The sequence below is a fragment of the Notamacropus eugenii genome, chromosome 2, assembly GCF_028372415.1.
Source record: "Notamacropus eugenii isolate mMacEug1 chromosome 2, mMacEug1.pri_v2, whole genome shotgun sequence".
In the NCBI taxonomy this organism is placed as follows: Eukaryota; Metazoa; Chordata; class Mammalia; order Diprotodontia; family Macropodidae; genus Notamacropus; species Notamacropus eugenii.
The window spans coordinates 80,106,057-80,124,900 of NC_092873.1; the positions used below are offsets into that span (position 1 = coordinate 80,106,057).

The 18,844-nt window shown below is 46.7% G+C and overlaps 1 protein-coding gene across 3 annotated transcripts; it reads left to right on the forward strand.

Annotated features, from left to right (window-relative positions):
• The first annotated feature begins 1,820 nt into the window (after window positions 1-1,820).
• Window positions 1,821-18,216, forward strand: GIGYF1 (GRB10 interacting GYF protein 1). Of its 3 annotated transcripts, none has more exons than XM_072641375.1 (27): window positions 1,821-1,888; window positions 9,828-9,985; window positions 10,105-10,178; window positions 10,360-10,422; window positions 10,516-10,645; window positions 10,771-10,866; window positions 11,052-11,163; window positions 11,295-11,403; window positions 11,771-11,811; window positions 12,004-12,174; window positions 12,379-12,629; window positions 12,751-12,859; window positions 13,156-13,290; window positions 13,446-13,537; window positions 13,703-13,874; window positions 13,994-14,160; window positions 14,404-14,504; window positions 14,619-14,732; window positions 14,846-14,946; window positions 15,276-15,358; window positions 15,447-15,584; window positions 15,817-16,026; window positions 16,631-16,812; window positions 16,928-17,088; window positions 17,173-17,339; window positions 17,460-17,589; window positions 17,728-18,216. In XM_072641375.1, exons 4-27 carry the CDS (start codon window positions 10,388-10,390, stop codon window positions 17,778-17,780), a joined length of 3,060 nt encoding a protein of 1,019 aa, XP_072497476.1. In that variant the 5' UTR covers window positions 1,821-1,888; window positions 9,828-9,985; window positions 10,105-10,178; window positions 10,360-10,387; the 3' UTR covers window positions 17,781-18,216. The 3 variants fall into 3 exon arrangements, with proteins under 3 accessions (XP_072497476.1, XP_072497474.1, XP_072497475.1); XM_072641373.1 differs by lacking the exon at window positions 1,821-1,888 and adding an exon at window positions 2,024-2,281 and having other exon boundaries at window positions 10,260-10,422; XM_072641374.1 differs by lacking the exon at window positions 1,821-1,888 and adding an exon at window positions 2,024-2,281.
• Window positions 18,217-18,844: the final 628 nt, after the last annotated feature.

Consider the following 18,844-nt stretch of genomic DNA (forward strand, 5'->3'; position numbering starts at 1 on the left):
TGAGGTCCTTTTTTGAACTAAACTGTCAAGCATTCAAACAGAGATCACAAGTTCAATGGGCTGGCCACACTGTTTAAATGTCAAATGTATGTTTACCAAAAAGACTATTTTATGTAGAATACACATTGCATTGACATCGTGGTCAGAAAAAGTGATACAAGTACACTTTCAAGGTCTCTCTTAAGAACTCTGAAATTGATTGTGTGACACGGGAGACACTAGCAAAAGACTACCCAGCATGGTGTGCCCTCATCAGAAAAGGTTCTGTGCTCTATGAGCAGAACAGAATTCAAGTAGTTCAAAAGAAATGTGAAATGTGCAAGTTTAGAGAATCGACCCCAAATGTTCACATGGACTATTTCTGCCCAAACTGCGGTAGAGCATTCTGATCTCATATTGGTCTGATCAGCCACAGTCAGACATACTGTAACTTGACTCTAGTGATGTCATTTTGGTACTCTTTGATAATGAAGGACAACCCACCAATCCTTCCATGAACCCTATGATCCATCACCACTGGCCTTCTTGCTGTTTCTCCCACAGGACACTGCATCTCCTAATTCTGTGACTTTTCACTGGTTGGCCCTAGTACCTGAAATGTTCTTCCTCATGTCCACCTCCTGACTTCTCAGGCTTCCTTCAAGTCTCAGCTCAAATTCTACCTTCTGCAGGAGGCCCTTCCAGATCTTTACTTCACTTAGCCCCACCCCATTAGTGCCTTCCTTCTGAAATAATTTCCATTTACATCATATATATTGTATGTACAATTGTTTTAATGTTGTTTTCCCCATTAATTCTAATGAATTAAGTGAACTCCTTGAGGGCAGCCATGTTTTTTCCTTTGTCCCCCGGTGCTTGGCACAGCACCTGACATATTAGTAAGTCCTTAATACTTGTTGACTGATAGAATGAATACTTTAATTCAGTAGACTGTGAAAAAGGCCCCATTGCAATACAACAAAGGGCTGATGCTCATGAAATTGACATGAATGTTCTTGAGGTAATCAACTAGCATTTAAACACCTGCTACGCGTCAATTACCAGGCTAACGATACAAAGAAAGGGGAGACAGTTCCTGGTCTCAAGAATCTTCTAGTCTGACCGGGAAACAACTTGCAGAAACAGGATGTGCAAACAAGCCACAGACCCAAGAGATGGCAGAGGGGCAGCTAAGTGTCCAAGTGGACGGAGGGACAGCCCTGGAGTCCGAAGACCCGAGCTCAAATCCAGACGCAGCCACTTACTTAGCTATGTGACCCTGGACAAGTCACTAACCTGCAGCTGCCAATTTCCCCCTCTACAACGGGGATGGTAGCAGAACCTACCTCCCATGGTGGTTGTATCAAATAAGATACTTCTAAAGCGCTTCCCGCAGCCTGAAGCGCTACACAGATGCGTTACTGTGGTCAGTGTTAAAAGTGCCTTTCACATGCATGATCTCATGCGGGCCTCACAATAATAAGCCGGGGAGGGGCGCACTCCCGATTGCCCGTCCCACGCTGCCTCGGGCCGTGGGTGCCCCGGCAGGGCCTGGGGTTTCCCTGCCCTTTTGTGTGTCTGACTGCAAGCGATCCTCGTCCAGCTGCCTCGTGGGTCGCCCGGCCACACCGGACCCCCGGGAGGAGAGATGCGGCTGGACTGCTAATGTTCGAGGTTCGATGACGCCATGAGGCGCCCTGACGTACGTCCGCCAGTCCGTCCGTCCGTCCGTCCATTCGGAGCTGCAGGGCGGGCCGCCTGTCAGGTGCCGGGGGAGCTGGCGCACTTAATTGGGGGAGTAGTAGGAGGGGAGGAGGGGAGGGCGGTATAAAACAACCAAACAAGCCATCCCAACTGGCTCCGGGTCACGTGACGCGCCAGGCTGGGCTCCCCGATCACGTGCCACTCGGTAGGTGCTGCTCCGCGCGCCTACGAGAGCCCCCTTGCGAAGGTGTGTGAGTGTGTGCCGTGTGCGTGTGTCTGCCCGCCCGCGCGGCTCTGTATGTGTGGAGCGGGGCCCGAGGCGGGGGGGCGGGGGTAGTTGTTGCGGGGGGCAGGGGGGTTGGGCGCGGAGCGTTCCCTCGTCACGTGGCGCAAGGCGGGCAGCCATCTTGCTACAAACACAAACACTGAGGAGCGGCTGCAGCGGGAGCGCCAGCGCGCGCCGCCCCCCCTTCGCCTCCCTCCCCTCCCCCCTCGCCGGCCAGTCTGCCGCGCGCCCTAGCCTCGCGCCACCAACGCCCCGGAACTGGAGCCCGAGCCTGGCGCAGCCTGCCCGGGATCGCCCGCCCGCCCACCAGCGGTAAGGAGCGCGTCCGCCCCATCCAGCCCGGCCCGGCTCGGCCGGGGGGCGCCTGGGGCCTACGGGCCGGCGTCCCCACCCCCGGCCCTCCCCCGACCCCGGCAGCCTCTCTCGGGACCCCGGAGGCCGGAGGGGCGGCAGGCCAGAGCGAGGCTCGCTCCCCCTCCCCGCTAGGGCCAACCCCTCTTCCCCTGAGGGCGGGACTGGGCGGGCCAGGCCCCTCCTGCATCTCCGGCTGAACGCCCAACCGCGCGGGGCACCCGCAGCATCCCGGCCTCCCCTGGAGACCCTGCCCCATCGGGGCTGCCCTCCGCTCACCCCACCCCAGCCCCGGCTTTGCGTGGCCACTGGAGCGGGGAGCCCCCGCACCACAGTCTGGGCCCATTGGGGAAGGGTCCCCGAATCTCCTGGGAGGGCGTGCAGTGCGCTACACCGATCTCTCCCCCTCTCCCCACCGCTCTTGTTTAAGAATAACCCCCCCTTTCCATTGTACCCCTGTTTCTTCTCCAGTCAAATAAGGGGGTTGGACTGTAGTCATCCCAATCCCAGCTTTGACATTGTGAGACTTCCCCATGATTGAAGCTCTTCTGAACTCCCCACCACAATATCCTGATATTTCCACAGTGGTTCTGTTTTGGCAATGAAATACATCTCCACACACAGTCAAGATCCCTCACTTTTCTCCTCCTGGGTCATAAGATCCTAGATTTAGAGCTGGAGGGACCTTAATGTTCGTGGGGTCTGACCTGCGTGGCACTGATTCCAAGCCCCCTGCTCGGTCCACTAGACCATGCTGCTGCCTTTATAGTGTCTGGTTTTTCCTCTAAATTTTCTTGTCTGGCAGTGACAAACAGAACAGACACCCTTATGAACTCCATTCTTTCCAGAACTTCAACCTTTCTGCAGAGCTCTCAAAAATCCCAGGATTCTGCTTTCATAGGACACATTTAGATAGCACATAAAGATTTACCGAGCAAGACCATCTTTATAGAGACTATCTCAGTAAATTGTTTGAATTTCTGTCAAAAGAATCCCCTCCTAAATCGCTTTTAATTTACCCCTCATAAAGAGAGCCTAACTTAAAGATCATCTCAACCTCATCATCCCTTGCAACTTTATGTCTATACTCCTGTGCATTCATCTGCTAGAGGCATTAGATCTTTTTAGATAAACAGTAAAAACTTGGTATAGTATAAGTGAATCTTAGCTGTGCTACTTTCTATTTGTGTTACCTTAGGTAAGTCACTTACTATCTCTGGACCTCTGTTTTGTCATCTGTATCATGAAAGTACAAAAAGATTATTTCTAAGGTTCATATGATTTTGTGAACATAGTTACTCTCCCAGTGTTACCCTTTAACTGATTTACCACTAGATGTAATACCCCAGCTCTTGTTTCTCTTTCAGAATAAGCCACCTGTCTTGATTTATGCAAGTATGAATAGGTTGAGGAATGTTTGAAGGGTTTGCTCTGGTAGTGTTTGATTAGGTTTAATCATGTCACACAGGAGCCTTGTTTAGCTGAGAAATCAAGGTCTTCAGGGTACTTGGTGATGATTGGAGACTCTAGAGAATCAAGAGTTTGGGCTACCTGAGACATATCTGAGAGTGTGTGGGAATTGATGGACTTGAAATCCTTAGGGAAACTGAATTCTTGGATTATATCCCTGTGACTGTTCCTCAGACTGTATACTAGAATTTTTTGTACCAATGAGTTCCTAGAAATAATAATATAAAAATGTAAGTAACTGAGAAGGAAGGGATTGGGGAGGGCTTCTAAGTGGTGCATTGAACCTTTGCCTGACTTTGGAAGTAAAGTGAGGAAAAACAATCCAACAGTTAAAATTTTGGAAACTAAAGTATTCCTAGGAATTAGGGATGATGAGAAGAGTTGCAGTTGATATAAAGTCTTCCTCAGCCTCTATCTAGGGACAGGAATCCTTGTTTTATGGAGCAACAACTGTCCCTTAGCACAGTGTTTTGTGTGTGGTGAGCAACTAATAAATACTTTTAATTCATTCAGATCCCATCAACTTGGAGGAATCAGTAAAAGAGCTCAAATAAAATGAAAGGATGTGAAAGCGCTTCAGCATTGGCAAATGTGAATGACATATTAGTGGTTTTAGGAAGTAGAAATAGGGACCAGAGATGCTTACTCTCTAAATAGACTGCCTCCTTTTCTAAACGAGAAACTTTTCAGCCAGATAGGAGAAAGGTCTTTTTGAAATAGGGGGAATTTTGAAGACCCAAGCAGAGATAGCTACTTTGGATATTGGAGATCTGAGTGAGATTTTTCTGTCCATCACTTATGACTGGAGCTAAATTTGGAGTATTGGGAAGAAAGTACTTCAAGGATCTAGAATCTTATTAGTTTGCAGTCCTTCCTCCACCAATGCAGATTTTAACCTACTTTGTGACTTAATTATTTGCAAAAGAAGATATTACCTTGTGGGTGACTTGGTGATGAACCTCTGCCACTGGGCCAGGCTTGCCCTCACACAATACATACAGTCTGACAGAGCTTGTGCTTTGCTAGTATTGCTTTCAAGAACCTGGGAACACCAAGGTGTTCATACTATGTATGATGAGGCACTGACACAGAACTTTGCTAGACACCTAATTCCCACCTCCATCTTTCTTTTCAGTCCTGTTTCTTGGTGAGAGCAGTCCTGACAGATCTGACACTAGCTAAGACTGAAAAACTGATTGGTTCTTTTGCCATTGTCCTGTTTTCTTGGTCGTGTTCCTCTGGTGTTCACAGGGAAGAAAGTTCAAAGTGAGATGCACGTGTGTGTGTGTGTGTGTGTGTGTGTGTGTGTGTGTGTGTGTGTGTAGAGACAGAAGAAGGAGGCTCAAAAACAGACAGAAATTGGGAGAAATGAAGAATATGGTCATTAAGTTGTAGGACAAGAAAAGAAAACTAGACTATGTGTGATTTTCTTCCTTTTACCTTGAATCTGATAGAATTTTAGGACATTCAATCCTTAGTTCCCTAACATTCTCCCTTTTTTCCTCCCCCCTTGCTCTGCTTCATTCAATTCATCTGAACACACATTTTAAACAACAACTATGTGCTGTGACAGGACATCTAAATTTAAAAAAACTATTCCTTTTCCAAGGACCCTCCTATCACAATATCTTCATCCAGAGTACAATGCTTCACCAATAGCGCAAATGGGAAAACTGAACCATTGTGAATTTAGTATGGTGAAGTAACCCTTACCTTTCTCCATGACTCTGTCTTTCTCTATACAGCCTCTTCCTTTGTGATTTCATCAGCTTCCATGGGTTTGATTTTGCTTCAGTTAAACAAACAGATCCTAGATTTCATATCAAGTCATAATCTTGCTCTTAAACTCCTGTCATATATTACCAGCTGCTTGCTGAACATCTCTACTTGGTTGTCTTGAAGGCACCCCAAATTCTACATGTTCAAAAAAGAACTTATATTTCCCATCTGAAAATCCATACCTCCTCTAAATTTACACATTCTTGTTAGGGGTACCACCTTCCTTTTAGTCACCCAGATTCACAGCCTTGGAGTTCCTCTTCTCTTTCTCAGTCTTCATATCCAATCATTTGCCCCATCTTATTTATTCCACATCACTTCTCTCATCTATTATTCCCTTGTCTCTACTCATACAACTTTAACCCTAGCTTATACTTTCATCAGCTTTCTCCTGAACTATTGCAAGGGTTCCCAATCTCTCCTTTTTCTAGGCCAGCTTCCAACTTGACATTCCTAAAACACAGATCTAAATATGTGATACTGCCCCCAGCATATACACAAATCTTCAGGAGCTCCCTATCATAGAATAAAATAGAAAATTTTCATCCTGCCATGTAAAACACTTTATGATCTTGGCTACCACTGACTTTTCCAGTCTTTAGTTCCATGTTATTCATCTTTGCATGCTTTCCATTCTAGCAAAATTGATTGCTAACTGTTCCTCAAATGCAACATTCTGCCTACATCAATGTCTTTTTAGAAATGGTGCCCCATGTGTGGAATTAAGCTCCTTTTAGGGATTCCACTTTACCTTATAGAATCCTTGGCCTCCTTCAAAGCACAGCTTATATTCATCTTTTGCCTGATATTCTTCCCCTCCTTTTCAAGTTTCCTTCACCTTCTTGAAATTACTTTTTATCTTTGTATTGGTGTACATGTTATCTCTACTACAATATGTAATCTTCTTTAGGGCAAGGAATGTTTTATTTTTTTTCTTTGTATCCATAGCTCCTAGCACAACCTCAGGTGTATCTATATTATGTGCATGTGTATGTGTGTATATATGTAATATGTATGTTTGCCGAATTAAAAGAACTCAGTGAATTCAGAGTTGGCTACGTATATAAAAGAGACACATAATAACAATGTGGTTTTTAAGTAGGACGGGGAATGTTGGAGCAAGTCTAACGCCTCACAGTGAAATTAAGATGGGCTGCAGTGGAACTAGAAAAAAGCAAAAATGGGATTAGATAACTCCTTAGCTTCTGGGGCCCAGACAGAGACCATCTCCTGTGTTCTCTTTCCAAATGGGGGAGCAGTGTACATGTCTAACAAAGTACATAACTTCAATTTCAGGTATAGCTTCCAGTGCAGTTTCCTTTTTGCCCAGGTCATCTACACTTTCTTGTTTCTAACAACCTGGGCAGAGCAATTAAGAAAGCAAGCAGAGGGCTTCAGCTTTCTTACCACTAACCTCTGACCCCAGAGGTAGTCTTTTTTTAAGTTTATTTTAAATGTAAATGCACAATAAGAAAAGAAGCAGAAACAGCATAAACTTAAATACTGAAATTTAAATACAAAATAAGAAAAGGGAGAAAAAAGCATTGCCATGTGCACAGCAGAGAATATGTGCACATAAGAGAAGATTCAAAATATGTAGCAATGAATTTTCATTTCAGGAAAGCCTATATAATAAATACTACACATTGTTTTCAAAACTACTATTCATCTTTTCTCTGCTTCCTTGTAAGTTTTCTTCTGTTCTCCGTTGTGCACTTTTTACTTTGTTCTTCCGCCCCCCAGGCTATGATTAAGTGTGGATATCTCTAGATAAGCACGTACGTGTGCACACATGAATATACATGTATACGTACATATATACATGTACTTGCATAGACATATACGTTCATATGAATGTATGTAAGAGCACACTATGCTAGTTTGTCTTCAGTTTCTCTTTGGGTGGATAATGTCTTCCTTTATAGGTCCAAGTCTAAGTCCACCAACTTGTTGTCTCCTGTACTATAGCAATATTACAGCCTTAAATACTGTCTAGTTATTTTAAATAGTCTAAAACAATATTGATTAATATGACTATCATATAGTGTAGTTTCCCTCTTTCTCTCTTTTGAGTAAATCTATTTTAGCTTTAAATTTGTCTGAGATCGTTACAACTCCTGCTTTTTCTTTCCCCTGATAAATTCTGCTCCTGATCTTTGTTTTATGTGTGTGTGCATCTCATATTTCATATCCCTCCTGACTCCTCTGCTTCCACCTGCTTTCTTGCCCCCTCCTGTTATTTAACCTACCTCCCCACCAAAGATCCCTCCTTCATCCTCTTCCCACCAAAATCCCTCCCTTCATATTCTCTTAGCCTTTTATTTCTTTCTCAGAAGACTTTTATAGCCTTCTAAATATATACATACACATATGTGTGTTTGTGAATGTATGTGTATGTGTAGTTCGCTCTTTTAGCCCTTTGTCAGTGAGAGTCTAGCCCCCTTTCCCCATCTGATTCCTCTGTGTCGGTTCTTCTTTCCGCATCTCATAAGTATAAGATAATTACCCTTTTTACCTTTTCTTAGGTGGTTTGCTTTTTAGTATCTCATCATATTCAGCTCCAATCTTAGACATATGATTTACATTTCCTCTTAGAAAAAGAAGTCTGTCCTTATTCTTTTGTAATTAGTCTTTGATGTTTACCTTATATTTCTCTTAGATCTTGTATGTCAAATTTTCTAAAATATTGATTTCAGGTCTTTTTTGCAACAAAATCCTGAAAGTCTGGCAGTTCATTGAGTTCCTGTTTTTTTCATCTAAGATTATGCTTAACTTTGCTGGGTATGATACTTTCAGCTGCAACCCCAGTTCTTTTGCTCTTTGATGTGTAGTCTTCCAAGACCACAGTCTTTTAGTGTAGCCACCACTAGGTCTTGTGTGATTCCAGTTGTGGCTCTGTCAATTTGAATTTTTTTTCTTGTTACTTGAAATATTTTCTCCTTGAGCTGGGAGTTTCATAATCTAGCTATGATATTTCTGTAGGTTTTCCTTGTGGGATCTCTTTCAGGTGCTGATTGGTGGGGTTTTTTTTAGTCTTTATTTCTTAAAAAGGCAATAGTACATTTGCATTGGAATAGTCCAATAACAGAGGAAATGAAGAAAGTTTTACCTCTTTTCTCTGATTCCCTGTTAGAGTTGAAAGAACTTTTTCATATATTCTCTTCTTCCTCCTTCTACCATCTTCTCATTTTTATATCTTTTACTTTTTAGATGCGCAGATCTTATACCTTATGTTTTCTCTTCAGTGGCATAAAAGCCTTCAGTTTCTCTCCTTTAATTCCTATTTCTACAAGCAAAAGAAGTGTCTACCCAGTAACTACTTTTTAACTTTTTCTTCCTCTCCTTGGGGGAGGAAGGAAAGTCTTGGAGAGTGGCTTAGTGGTCCATTCCTGTCACATAACTACATCTTACCTTTGAGTACAGTTCTGAACTTTTCCATCCCAGTTAACTCAGAACTTGATTCTTTCCAGAACTTGCAACAAGCATTTATTAAGCGCTATGGTACCAGACACTGCACTAATTGCTCAGGATTCAAATAAAAACAAAACAAAAAAAGACACTTGTCCTGTGCTTAGCAGGATTCCCGTCAGTATTGTTTAAGGAGCCTCCCTTCCCTATCCCTCTAACATTCTTCATAGTCTTGGTCCCTTTCTTTCAAGCATCCTATTTATCATGAAAACAGGTTTCTCTTACTTTCTACCATACTCTATATGCAGCCAACTCTTCTCTGATTATTTCTGCATTTAGTTTATCCAGAATGGGGATCCTTAACCATGGACCCTTTTGGCTGGTGAAGCCTATGGACGGACCCCTTTTCAGAGTAATGTTTGTAAATGTATATGATAAATGCATAGAGTTACAAAAGAAACTCATTGTATTGAAAAAAGTTCCAAGTTTGCAGGCTCCCTGAAATCTATTCATGTACTCCAAGTTAAGAATTCCTTCTCTGGACTCTCCCCTTTCCCCAACTGAGTCTTTTCACAGAGTGGCTTATGAAGTAATTTTTCATCCTGTCCTTACCCTACCTTTCTCTGGTAAGGATGCTGATCATTTGGCAATATGTAATGGGGGCTGGAAGGAGGGAAAACCAGGAGCTTGAGTAATTCAGATGGATAAACAACTCCTAAGTTTTTAATGTCGGCAATAATCTGTACTCTGTACAAAAGTAGGTTTTGAAATGGTCTGTGAAATCTGTGGTGACTGAAAAGTCAAGGGCAGGGACAAGCAAATTTATCTTTTCTTCTTCACCCCTCTTAAGGAACTTTCCCAGATGTGAAGGACCCCTGGTCACCATTATACTAAGGACCATATCTGATAACTGGTGACCCCTGGCTCAACCCCTTACACCAGCCTCTGCCTGAAGAGAGCCATCTCCTCTATTCCCTGTCCCCAGCTACCTGGGGGACAGATTGCCAGGTAAGCTCTGGGATGGAGTGAAGGACCAGAGACCTAGCCTAGCATCATCTGAGAGGTCCACTTCAGGGACCAGAGAGAAAAAGTAATGAGATTTAACGTTCATTTTTTTCCACCTCCAGGTCATCCTCCTAGATTGGTTTATCTCTTGCCATTTTATGTTGTGAATGGCCCTGCACAACTGTCTATAATCCAGGTATTCTAAAGCAGCCTCTAATTTTATTCCCAAACCCTGGTGCCCTTGCTTGATCTTTTTCTCTGATTTCTCATTCCCCAGAGCACCTTCTTCCTTCCTTGTTTCCATTTAAGTGTTTGGATATCAAGTATCTGGTCTCTATCTTCCTGTCACACTCTCCCCATCTCCTCCCAACTTCCAGCCTTCAGGAAACTCAGAACAGCTTCACAATGGCGGCAGAAACTCTCAACTTTGGGCCAGAGTGGTAAGTTGGGGCCTGTTCTATGAGGGTAGAAGAACTATGGGCAGAAGGGAGGGATTTCCCTGACCTTATGTTTGCTTCCCTAACTTACCCTAGGCTTCGGGCACTATCAAGTGGGAGTAGTGTGATCTCCCCACCTCCTTCCCCTGCCATGCCTAAATATAAGCTGGCTGAGTATCGTTATGGGCGTGAGGAGATGCTGGCACTCTATGTCAAGGAGAATAAGGTGGGTAGTCATCCCCAAAAGAGAGTCTACCCAGAGAAACTATTTTGTTCTTTTAGTGTGTATACCTCATTAAGGAAGTATGTGTGGATATATAGTCTCAACTTTTCTACTTCTGGGACTAACAGATCCCAGATGAATTGCAGGACAAAGAATTTGCTGCGGTGTTACAGGAGGAACCACTACAGCCATTGGCATTGGAGCCTCTGACAGAAGAGGAGCAGGTGGGGCTTAAGAACTAGATAACTATGTTTTAGAAAGTAAATGGACAGGAAAGTCAGATACCTGGTTTTGGGGATGGGGAATGACTTCTGAGGGTAGGGTATTAGAGTGGACTTGTAGAGAGAGCCAGGTGCTGGGGAAGCAAATTACCCTGGGTTCTCATTCCCAACTCTGGCTCCTTCCTCAGAGAAACTTCTCCCTGTCAGTGAACAGTGTGGCTGTGCTGAGGCTGATGGGGAAGGGGGCTGGCCCCCCCCCAGGTGGTATCTCTCGTGGCAGAGGCAGCACGAGGAGCCGAGGTAGTAGGGGATTACTGGGATTTCTGGTAGGGTGAGGGAAGTGGGTCAATTGCTTCTAAGGATTCCTAATAATGGGGTCTAGTAGGTTCCTCGGCCAGCCAGTTTATGGTATCTAGCCCCTCTTTTTCCAGGCCGGGGTAGAGGTGATAGTGGCTTTTACCAAAGAAGCATTGAAGAAGGAGATGGAGCTTTTGGACGAAGTCCTCGGGAGATCCAGCGCAGCCAGAGCTGGGACGATAGGTATGGGCTGAGAGGAAAGAGTAAATAGACAGTCAATAAGTTGAACAGAGAGGTGAGGTCACTGGAAGGCCCGTTATTTTCTCATATATCTTTTTAGACTCTTTATTAAATTGATTCCTGGCCCTGTGGAGGGCAGTGGTCTTCTCTACTGCCCCCTACCCCCATCCCCCTCCTGCCCAATTCAGATTCTGTTTAAGTTTCAAATATTCCTTTCACCCAGGCCTCTTTCTCTAGCTTCCCTTTGTCCTTTCCGTCTGCTTTCTTAGTACAAAGTGACTAAGGGTTTGTAGAACTTTCTACAGTTCAGGATAATGAGGATTTTTTCTTATTTGATCTAACATCTTCTCTACCACTTTACCTGTTACAGAGGCGAGAGGCGGTTTGAGAAGTCAACACGGAGAGATGGAGGTACAGAAGATATGGAAGGAACACAGTTGGGTTAAGCCTGGGAGGGAAAGGGATTGGGGACCCCCTTGAAAGAAGCTTTGGGAATCATCATGCAAGGGATGAATGCCTCATTTTGTACTAAGGTTCATATGAATGGTTCTTCCATATACCCCTGCCCCCCTAGGCTAATCTTATTCTTTCCCCTACTCCCAGTACGTTCTGGGTTTGAGGAGGGAGGATCAGGACCCCGGAAGGAACATGCCCGCTCAGACAGTGAGAATTGGCGTTCTCTACGGGAGGACCAAGAAGAGGAAGATGAGGGCAGTTGGCGACTTGGGGCAGGTCCCCGTCGAGATGGAGATCGATGGCGTTCCACCAGTCCTGGTGAGGGGTTGCGGGGAAAGGCATGGAGCTTAAGTGGAAATCCCTTCTCCTTTAGAATTCCAAGTCAAGGAAAGGGGAGTAGAAAATCCTGAGAAGATAAAGAAGTAGCTTCTTGGACTTAGCACTTTTTCCAAGATTATTAACGTCATTCGGAACTGTGGAGTTCAGATACTGATCCTTTCTCTACCTCCCTTTGTTCTTCAGATGGTGGACCCCGATCTGCTGGCTGGCGGGAGCATGGGGAGAGGAGAAGAAAATTTGAGTTTGAGCTGCGAGGGGAGCGGGGTGGGGGTGTCGAGGAAGAGGGACGGGGTGGGGGAGGCTCCCATCCCCGGAGGTCTCGGGGTCCTGATGGCTTTGATGATGACAAGGATGGACTCCCTGAGTGGTGTCTGGAGGATGAAGATGAGGAAATGGGCACCTTTGACTCATCTGGGGCCTTCTTGCCCCTTAAGGTATCTTAAGAGAAAGATTGGGAAGTATTGGGCCGGGAGAACTGGTAGTAACTTCCACCATGACTAGATCTTCTCATTCTTCACTCTTTCTACCCCAAAATAAATAAATGGTATGGCACAGAAGGGTCCCAAGGAGCCAATCCCTGAGGAACAAGAGCTAGACTTCCAAGGTCTGGAAGAAGAGGAGGAGGAGAAGCTGGATGGGCAGAATGGAGAGGGAGCTGAGTCAGGTGAGACTGAAGAACGGAAGGGCCAAGGGGGAAACCTGAAAGGCCGAGGAAAGAGATGAAGTCCTGTGATAAGTTTATTGGAAGGGATAGGATCAGACTTTCATCACTAGCAGGGTGGACCCACGCTTCCAACGAAGGAAATAACACTGGATGCCAATCTAAAGTCCATGTTCTTCCACTGAATAATTGTGTAGCCTCAGGCAAAAGATGATGACTTCCTAGGCTTCATTTTCATCACCTTTAAGCTATTTTGTATCTTAGCAAGTTCTGTGATTTTTATGTTCCTTTCCTCTTAGGCATGGAACCAGGCCCACTACCCATCCAAGAGGAAAAAATGCATCCTCCATCCCCCCTGCCTACTCTGGATCCTCTCTGGAGACCTGATGGAGAAGGGGATGAGGCTGCTGAGAAAGATCTTCCAGTGTTTGAAGGTAGTAGGAGGGAGTGAATTCAGGGATTGGTGGGAACACCCTTGGGAGGGAGTAATGGGTGGAGCAGGCTTTTTGTTTCAGTTGCTCTAGAGCTGGAGGTAAGTTGTGTGGGCATATGCTGCTCCTTCTTTATTTTTCCCATCTTTCTTCCTTAGGAGATGAAACAAGGGTGAACCCTGAGGCTGGCTCACCACCTGGTTCTCCTGGAGACACAGAAGATGATGAGGGCATGAAACATCTGCAGCAGGTGACAAAGGGGCTACTTGAGCACTCCCTAGCCCATGGGTCTTACCTTTGCCCAGTTTCAATCTGCCATGTCCCTAACCCCAACTGACCTTTTCTACCTTTTTACCGCTCATCCTGCTTTGGCCTCAGCTATTAACCCCATGTTTTTTCCTCCTTGGTATGCTAGGAGGCAGAAAAGCTGGTAGCATCACTACAGGATAGCTCCCTAGAGGAGGAGCAGTTCACAGCTGCCATGCAGGGCCAAGGACTTCGACACTCAGTGGCGGCTGCTGCTCTGCCACTCAGCCATGGGGCTGCCCGGAAGTGGTTCTACAAAGACCCACAAGGGGAGATTCAAGGTATTTCAGAGGGTGAGGGAGTTGATAACTTGGTCTAAGAAAGGAATGAATCAGAGGTTGGAAAAAGGACATCCATGTGCTTAGTTCCTCTTGACCTCAACATATTCTCTCTTAACTAGGTCCCTTCACAACACAGGAGATGGCAGAATGGTTCCAAGCTGGCTATTTCTCCATGGCATTGCTGGTGAAACGGGGCTGTGATGAAGGTTTCCAACCACTGGGTGAGGTTATCAAGATGTGGGGGCGTGTGCCCTTTGCCCCAGGACCCTCACCTCCCCCACTGCTGGTGAGCACATTTAATATACTGCTCCGGGCACTAGGGTTTGTATGAGAAAGATACCTCAAGAGTGATGACGGAAGACCCAGGAAAAAGGGGAAGTGCTGAAGAAGTGAAGAAGGTTAGGGGTTCCTTGGAAAGAGAGGAAGAATGTTTCCTTCTGGGGTGCTTTTCCATGGTCTCTAGTGCTCTCCTTTTGCTCCCACGTTGAACTTTGTTGCCTCTGTGTTTCTGTCTCTGTCCATCTCTCAGGGAAACATGGATCAGGAGCGGCTGAAGAAGCAACAGGAGTTAGCAACAGCTGCGCTGTACCAGCAACTGCAGCACCAGCAGTTCCTTCAGCTCATCAACAGGTAGTCCTGAGGTGGGTGGGCAGAGGTAGGGAGTCCCTTCCCTCAGCTCTTTGGCACATAGGTTTGAAGTCCTGCCGCAGGGAGTAGAAATTGACTGTTGTGCATACTACCCAGCCGCCAGTTCCCACAGTGTGCACTCCAGCAAAAGGCAGCTATGGGAGACCTGACGCCTCAGCAGCAGCAACAGCTCACTGTGTTTCTGCAGCAGCTACAGGCTCTCAAACCCAGGTATAACCAGCACATGAGATCTTTCTCCCCTCTCCTCTGTCCCCAGAATGTGAAAGGAAGGCTCATATTTAGGAATAAGATTAGAGTCCTAAGTCAGATTTCTTCCTTCTCAGAGGCGGGGACCAGAACCTCCTTCCAACCATAAACCGTTCCTTGTCGGTGCCAGACTCAGGCACCCTCTGGGATTTGCATACCTCAGCTTCATCACAGTCAGGTATGTATATGACCAGGCAAGGTCATCTGAGTCCTTTCCCACCTCTCCTCTGCCATTCTGCAATTCTACCTCCATCTAAAAAGACAAAAGTATCCACTTTCCTATCACTCAGAATTTACCTTCTGTCTCATTCCTTGCTGGTAACCTGGAAAGCAGTTGATTCCCCTTCATTTAAAGTAACATCCAACAGAGCCCCAGCAACTGCAGAGACCTGACCTATTCCCTTTATCTGATTCCTCTGATGCCATCCCTTTTCTGAACAGGCTCCTGCAGGATAAAAAGTTCTCTCTTTGAAAATCACTCTTTTCCTCTCCCTTGCCTTTTTTCAGGTGGTGAGGCCAGTTTGTGGGACATACCAATTAACTCTTCGACTCAGGGTCCAATTCTAGAACAACTCCAGCTGCAACATAAAGTAAGTGAGTCACTTTAAGGCTGAACATAAGGGTGGGATTGACTGAAGGGACAAAGGGCAGGGCTCTGTATGCTGTTTTCCTTCTCAGCTCCAGGAGCGGAGAGATGTGGAACTCAGGGCAAAACGAGAGGAGGAGGAACGGAAACGCCGGGAAGAAAAGCGGAGGCAGCAGCAGGAGGAACAGAAACGGAGGCAGGAGGAGGAGGAGCTGTATCGGCGCAAGCAGGTAGGGAATGTAAGGGGACAGCTTCTTCCAAAGACCAAAGAATTATCAGTCAAGAACCTTAGCTTTATGCATTCCTTTTTTTTTCTCCCCAAAATTTATTAATTTATTTGTTTTCCGTTTTCAGCAAGCTTCATCCTTTTTTCAGAGTTAGAAAGGACCTTAGATACTGTCCAGTCAAATCCCCCACTTTTGACTTGGTGAAACCTTAACTCCAACATGTGTTTCTTCCCAGGTTCGGCAGCAGGAGCTGCTCCTAAAGCTGTTGCAGCAGCAACAGGCAGTGCCTCCATCACCAGGCTCCCCTCCTCCACTCTGGGCTGGCCTGGCAAAGCAAGGCCTCTCAATGAAAACCCTGGTGGAGCTGCAGCTGGAGAGTGATCGGCAGTTGCACAAGCAACAGCATCGGGAGCCTCCTCGAGCCCAAGCCCCAGCCCAGCGGACAGTAAGCCAAAGCCACATCTGACCAGTGCTTCCATAAGCCCTCCTTTGAGGTCCCCTTATTTTCTTACCCTGTCTTTTCCACCCCATTTCATATACCATATATGAGAGTGATACCGTAGAACCTGAAGGGGACCATCCTGCCTATTGCCTTCAGCTTCCTCAGGTGACCTAGAGCTTGATGGGAAGCAGAGCACATCTGGAAGTAGAGGGACACCCAATTGTTCATTCTCCCTGCCCTCCTTTCTTACTCTGTTTTGTTTTGGAGGCAGTGGGGGTTAAGTGACTTGACTGGGGTCATACAGCTAGTAAGTTTCTGAGACTTTATTTGAATTCAGATCCTCCTGACTCCAGGGTCAGTGTCCTATGCACTGTGCCACCTATCTGCCCTCTTCCTTTTATTCTAAAGCCCAATTTAATTTTGAGGATCTTCCTTTTTTTTGTAAATGTGTGCCCTGCACCCCTCCTGTCTGACCCCCTTCCCCATCCTCATACAAATACCAAGAATAGGTTTCTCTCACTCAACTCTCTTGGCAGTTGTTGTAGAAAGCCCTTCTATTTTATTGTCTCCACTAATCTGACTCCCCCTACTCTCTGTGTCTCTGCAGCATGGGGGCCTGGGCAGCGCCCCTCTATCCCAGTGGGTGGCAGAGGCAGGACCCCTATGGGGTGGGCTAGAGAAGAGTGGGGGCAGTGGAAGTCTGGGGCTCTGGGAGGAAACACTCAAGGGCAGCAGCAACCTGGCCAGAAGCCTGGGCCTCAAGAACAGCCGAAGCAGTCCTTTGCTCAGGTGGGTGTGGTTCCTGATCTAGTCTGGGTGGATGGGTAGGGCAGGGACACAGCAGGGTGAAGGATGGGGCAGGGTCAGCTCTGAGCCCTGACTTCACTCCATTCTTCTGACACAGTGATTCCTATGGCCACCCTTCTGGCCGACCTGGGAGAAAGAAGACGGATGAGGAGGAGAAGTTGCTGAAGCTGTTGCAGGGCATTCCTAAGCCCCAGGACGGCTTCACCCAGTGGTGTGAACAGATGCTTCACACGCTGAGCACCACCGGGAGCCTAGATGGTATGGACAGGGCACAGTGGGGGAGCCAGGGGCCTGTGTAACCATACTCAGGTGGTCCCTGATATTTCCCACAAACCCCTACAGTGCCCATGGCTGTGGCGATCCTGAAAGAGGTGGAATCCCCCTATGATGTTCACGATTACATCCGGTCCTGTCTAGGGGACACGTTGGAAGCCAAAGAGTTTGCCAAACAATTCTTAGAGCGGAGGGCCAAGAACAAGGCTAGTCAGCAACGGCAGCAGCAGCAGCAGGTAGGGACCCAGAGGGACTAATCCATGGTCAGTGGGAGACCAAAGCTCTTTGCTCTTTCATAAGACAATGAAAGTGATGTCTCTCAGCTTTTCTTCTGATCTTCCCCTGTCCTTACAAAGGAGGCATGGCTCAATACAAGCTCTCTACAAGCTGCTTTCCAAACCAATCACAACACAAAGCTGGGCCCTGGGGAGGGCAGCAAGGCTAAGCGGAGAGCACTGATGCTGCATGCAGACCCCAGCATCCTGGGTAGGTATGAAGGTTGGGGATTCCCTCCTGTGGAGCCAGAACTGGGTGGGGAGGGGATTCGGGGAGCAGTGGAACTAGTTGGCGACAGTCTGACAGAATATTGAGTTTATTTTCAAATCCCTTACTCCCTGATCCCAGGCTACTCCCTGCATGGATCCCCAAGTGAGATCGAGAGTGTGGAGGACTACTGAACAGCCAGCCCCCCAGCCCCACCCGAGGTGGGGGAAGGAGGTGGCTTGGATACCTGGGACCCTGAGCCTGGCCAGGTTCCCCCTGGACAGGGGGAAGGCAGAAGCTGGAGGAAAAAGAGGCAGAGTCCTCAGCACTTGTTACAAACCACATGATGCACCTTAACTCACCCACCACGAGGCACTTTACAGATTGGGGGGGAGGGGCAGGGGGGTTAGGGGAGGGGGACTTTTTTTTTATTAAAACATGAAGAAAATGTTAAAAAAAAAAAAACAAAACTAGACTTCCCCCTCCCCTCCCAGTACCCTTTCTCCCCTTTGGGGGTTGATGGGTTTGGGATCTTATTGGGGTGGCAATGGAGTCCCAAGGGTCCTTTTTTTTTAAAAAATGATGAGAGGGGAGGGTGGGTTCTGATTTAAAAAAAAAAAAACAACAAAACACTGTTATTTGGGGGTGATAAGGGAACTAAGGCCCAGGGACCTGCCTAGTCCATGTTCCTCTTCCCCTAGGCTGCACTTAGCCTTTGCCACCCCATACACCAGCCCTCTGTGTAACTGGAAGCTTGGGCAAGAACAGTTTGCACAGTAGGGTCTCGTTTGACTCTATTGGACCCACTGCGAACTGCTTGGGGTGGTTCCTGTGATTGTTGCTGATGTTTCTGGGGGGCAGGGGCTGAGGAAGCCATCCCTGCTCTGCTGCTTTAGGGGTAAGTTGCACAAATCTGATGGGCCCACCAGCCTGTTCCCCTTGGCTGGGTAAGTAGGAATGGGGCCTTGTGTCAGTGTTAGCCCTGTTAAGGGAGCAAGAAGCAGTGGCCCAAGTTGAGGGGCTTTCTTCCATCTCTGCCATTTAGGGGGTGGGGGGAGGGACTAGTGCTGGGTAACCCAGTTCCCCAGTCCCCCATATGAATGTATTTTTTTGGGACATGGCACCTATGCCCTATGCCCTACTCCTCAGTTTTTGGCAGAAGGAATAGGAAATGGACTACCCTCTCCAGCATCTGCCCTCCCTTTGAGGTCTTAGAAGAATAGGAAACCAGGGAAAGGCAGCTTGGAGATGGGGTTTG

Excerpts from the sequence above, each read along its gene's own strand:
- GIGYF1 (XM_072641375.1), top strand. The coding sequence starts at position 10,388 with ATGGCGGCAGAAACTCTCAACTTTGGGCCAGAGTG. Across the intron at positions 11,812-12,003 it reads GTCAACACGGAGAGATGGAG|TACGTTCTGGGTTTGAGGAG; the intron begins GTACAGAAGATA and ends CCCTACTCCCAG. Across the intron at positions 17,089-17,172 it reads CACCACCGGGAGCCTAGATG|TGCCCATGGCTGTGGCGATC; the intron begins GTATGGACAGGG and ends AAACCCCTACAG.